The sequence below is a fragment of the Cibotium barometz genome, chromosome 4, assembly GCF_041138505.1.
Source record: "Cibotium barometz isolate CiBa-2024 chromosome 4, ASM4113850v1, whole genome shotgun sequence".
Classification (NCBI taxonomy): domain Eukaryota; kingdom Viridiplantae; phylum Streptophyta; class Polypodiopsida; order Cyatheales; family Cibotiaceae; genus Cibotium; species Cibotium barometz.
The window spans coordinates 22,684,614-22,689,074 of record NC_141049.1 but is presented as its reverse complement, the minus strand read 5'-3'; the positions used below and the strand labels follow the sequence as shown (position 1 = coordinate 22,689,074).

Sequence of the window (4,461 nt, the reverse complement as noted above, 5' to 3'; positions counted from 1 at the left end):
ACCCACCCAAACTCTGATGTATCGTCATACTTGTAAGCTTAATATGACACATACAATCCATTTTTAGTTTCCTTTCTAAGAGTAATGTTCTCAATCTCATTCTAAAGAACTACAAAATTAACATGATCCATTGTCACTACTAGTATAGTACAAGAAAGGTTTGCTCAATCAAAGGCTAAATGGTTGCTTGAGCAGTTAAAGACTAATGAGAACTGTGATCATGTTTACATAAATTTTGTTTGCAAATAAGTCACATGAATATGTGTAGCTTAACATGAAACATGTGCAAATGCTAATTTTTGACGCTAATTATTCCTTCATTAATGTAATCGGAGAATCGAGTGAGGCCATGTTGTACATACAAACATTCATAATTTGTGCATGTCGTGTTTATTTAATTCATAATTTCCAAATTATACATACCAAAATTTGTGTGTAGAAGTTGCGCGTGCTTTTCTGCTTTCGCGACACGGTTATAAGAGACTTTTGCTTTTTGGGGCATTTCGAGCAAACACACGCGGCTTCCTTCTGATTTATATCATCATCAGCCCTCTCTGGTCTCTCTGGACACACACCTCTCATCAAAGGCACGCACAGATACACACACACACAGACAATCACCAGGTTCCTTCTGATTTATATCATCATCAGCAGTTGTTGCCTTTCGCCGATCTCTCTCAGCTGCACGGACACACACACACACAACTCTCTCATCAAAGACACAGACTCACACACGCACAATCACCGGGTTCCTTGTCATATCTGAAATGACGAAGAAAACTCTGCCGAAGGCATGCTGCCATGCGATGGACGAGAAGTACGAGGTTTTGCGTGTGCTGGGCGAAGGAAGCCAAGGCAGAGTGGTGCTTTGCAAGGACAGGGCCACAGGTACGTTGGTTGCCTGTAAAACTTCGTTGGCTCACTACCTGTCGAAGCTTGCATCAGGGCAGCGCAAGCTCTTTGGCCGAAAGAAGGAGGACAATATAGAGCTCATGGGACAAGATGATGAGATGCGGTGCGAAATAGAAATCATGAGCAGAGTACATGGAGGCGGTCAACCTAATATCTTGCCAGTGCAGTATACTTTTGAGAGCCATGATGGCTTTGTCCACCTCGTCACACCCTTCTGCGTGGAAGGCAGCCTCTTCGATAAGCTAGACGTAACGCATTCGATGCACAGCTCGAAACCCAAGCCGCTACTCGGCAACCGCCAGGCAGCCAAGGTGATTGCATGTCTGGCTCGCGCCCTTGCCCACTGCCACTCCCTCGGCGTTGTTCACAGGGACGTCAAGCTAGAGAATGTCTTACTGTATCGCGGCGCCGGCGCAGCTGCTCGTGAGGATGAAATTCATGGTGAGGAATCAGATCTGGACATCTTGCTCGCAGATTTCGGCGTTGCCACTTATCTCTCCCCCGGCCACACCTTGTCCGTGGTTGTCGGCACACCAAAGTACATGGCTCCAGAGGTTGAGCGAGGCTGTTACGACCACCGCGCGGACATTTGGAGCCTAGGCATTTTGCTTCATGTCTTGCTCAGCGGGGCTTTTCTGCCGCCCAACTTCAAGCCGCATCTTTCCATCCTCCAGGACAAGCACGCCTGGGACTTGCTGCAAGGCATGTGCTGCTTCGACCCTGCCAACAGGATGACTCTAGAACAAGTCTTGAGTCATCCATGGATACTCGAAAACACGACAGCTTGCTGTGCAGATCCGGCCGAGCTGCTGTCGAAGAGCCGGGCCCCCGCGGCTACTCTAAGCTGCAAGAAGGCCGGCGTCTTCCAGAGTTGCAAACGAGCGATAGCTGATTGGCATGCCAACAAACACATGAACGTCGCAGGTGCACCGCGAATGATCTGCCACTGATGAAGCTTAAGATAACTGCCAGGATTTGCACTTTGTTTGACAAAGCAGCTTGAAATCAAAAGATGTAGAAGGCAAGAAGGCCTAGCCGCCTTGAGAAAATGTATATAACTAATGCTGCAATTAGCATAAACTGGCCTAACTATAAGCTGTTGTTTGGTCATCCAGTGATTATGAATGCACAACGTGCATTATACACAATGTACTACATCATGTACTGTCTGCGTAATCAAAGATACAGTCTAAGTTAAACATCAGCATTCATTCATTACCTTGAAGTAATAAACGAAAACTATACTCCAAAAAATAACAGAAGTGTGTTGCTCAATAGTAGACAGAATATTGCATAGTACATATAACACATTTTTATCTAGAAATATTCCATGGCAAAAGATCAAGGCTGCAAGATTGATACAGTCCGTGGTACCAATTAAGAGTGGTTTCTTCTCTTCTAGATTTTGCTCGAGTAAAAACAACACGAAGATATCTGCAGGTTGTAACAATGCTTTTGAAGGCATTTGTCTTCCGTACTTTGGCACCTAATTTGAGCCTATATGAAGACCAAGGTGTCCTGTTTCTTTTGCTTTCACAACCAAAGATTACAACTCCCCTTTGTGTGTTCAAAGATTGTGATTCCACGGTAAGCTACCAGATTTCTTTTCATGGCATGCCTATGCCACGATGAGAATCCCCGGTGATACTTGGGCGACTAGGCGCACGGATGCATGCGAAGTGATCCATTAACAAGTAATGGCTGCTGGGCAGGGCCATCTAAGTCTCTCCAGATTTCTCTTTTTGCCATCCAATTAGTCTCCGTTAGAACCACTTGGCTGTTAGTATAATGCAAATATATGGAATTCAAGCTATTGCCTGGTAAATGCATTCCCAGCACCAGTAACAATTTGTGTTTCCTCTTTATCTTTGAGAGGATTTTGATTAGCACCTACTTATTTCCAATGCATTTCATGTTTCTTACTCTGTTAGTCTTCATCAAACCTTATTAGATTTATGCATATTTCAAATATGGGATTTCCTTAAGAGAATCCTGTTTGTGAGCACACGTCCACCACAATGAGAGCTACACGGGCTTAAGAGAGGATGTATTTAAGCATGTGTTAGAGGTATATAGACATCATATGTCTAAAAGTGGGCTATGCACGGGAAGTGTAGCGGTCATTGTTTTGCTGAAGATGAGACTGTGGTCAAGAGGATGGTTAGATGGGTAGCAAGAGACGATCAACTTATTGGGTTTTGTGGGAAAAAGTTAGATCACACCTGTATTCTAAATTTTGTGGGTCATGTTGGTGAGGGTAAAGCTGGGTATACTAGAGTTGTGGATGCATTCCGCATTATGCAAGAGTCTTGATTGGCGAATCCCCTTGTTGAATGTCTACCAAAGTTAGTACTTCTAGTACTGCAATAAATTTGATTCTCTCTCTATCAAGAGCAATGTGATGGAGTTTCTTTGTATTGGGATATGTTTTTAAAGGATTTGGTTGGTTCTTTACTTGGCCATGCTTCTGATGGGGATGCTCGACGAAGAAAGCTTATGATAGAAGACTATACTGCGCTTAGAGGTATCAGATACTCAATTCCTTGGAAGGCTTGGCCACCAACAGCACGCCTGGAGAGTAATGGTACCATTTTAGGATTACATGATCAAGACTTCATTCACAATGGAAAGAAGTTGATCAGTCCTTTGGAGAATGCTTCTAGGCGCCTCATTCTTGGTGAAAACCTCGTTACTTTAAATCATGTTGCCTTTGTGTATCAAAGTTTCAATCAAGGTTGACGAGCATGGCTTGCAAGAAGGATATATTGAAAGAAAATCGGAGATCAGTGCAAAGATTAGCAGAAAGAAAGGTTCAAAATTGTCGAAGAGTCCTGCAAATGGGATTTGGCCATCGCCACACAAGCGAACCGAGATGTATTTATTTGTGGTAGCATCATACTTTGATGTATTTCTATCTCCAAATCTTAATCTGTACGAGCGAGCAGAAGCTACAGCAAAGGTGTCCTTTTTTCACGTATCTCATGCTTGCTATTTTTTTCATTACCATGAGATGGTCTTTGTTAAGGCTAACTCATTTGGAAATCGCACTTTATCCAACGATAGACTAACGAGGGTTAAAAGTGGAGTTTATTTCTGTATAGAAAGGAAGACAAAGTTGCAAACTCGTAGATGTCTTGTAATAGGCTCATATTGTGCTGTTTCTATTTGAGTCTACATTATCTAAGGATAATGGAAGGTCAAAAAGAAGAGGAAAAGTTGGGAGTACTAGTCAAGGAGTGACAAAAGGCACTTGGTATCTAGGAAGAGTAATAAGTATGAGGAGGAAGCTCCCCATGTAGTTGATTCTATTACCGTTTATGGCCCTGCAGACTAGAAACTACCAATTATTCGACCTTTTAGTCCATGCGTGATCAATTCTAGAGTGATTAGACCATGGTGATTGGACCCTAGTTGGACATGGGGGCAATGATCAGACCTCACAAGCCGCTGATTGGACTTTCTAGAGAGCAGTTTTAACCTACTTTTCCTATACAATCTTGCCCCTGCCCTTTTTTGGGCGTGATTCATCTCCTATATGACATATTGAAT

At 43.2% G+C, this 4,461-nt stretch overlaps 1 protein-coding gene across 1 annotated transcript; it reads left to right on the top strand.

Annotated features, from left to right (window-relative positions):
* The first annotated feature begins 767 nt into the window (after nucleotides 1–767).
* LOC147639042 (calcium-dependent protein kinase 6-like) lies at nucleotides 768–1,862 on the top strand. Its single transcript, XM_086793337.1, has one exon. The coding sequence runs from the start codon at nucleotides 768–770 to the stop codon at nucleotides 1,860–1,862; it is 1,095 nt and encodes a 364-aa protein (XP_086649463.1).
* Nucleotides 1,863–4,461: the final 2,599 nt, after the last annotated feature.

Bases quoted from the DNA above. Each gene is read 5' to 3' on its own strand.
- LOC147639042 (XM_086793337.1), top strand. From the start codon at position 768: ATGACGAAGAAAACTCTGCCGAAGGCATGCTGCCATGCGATGGACGAG.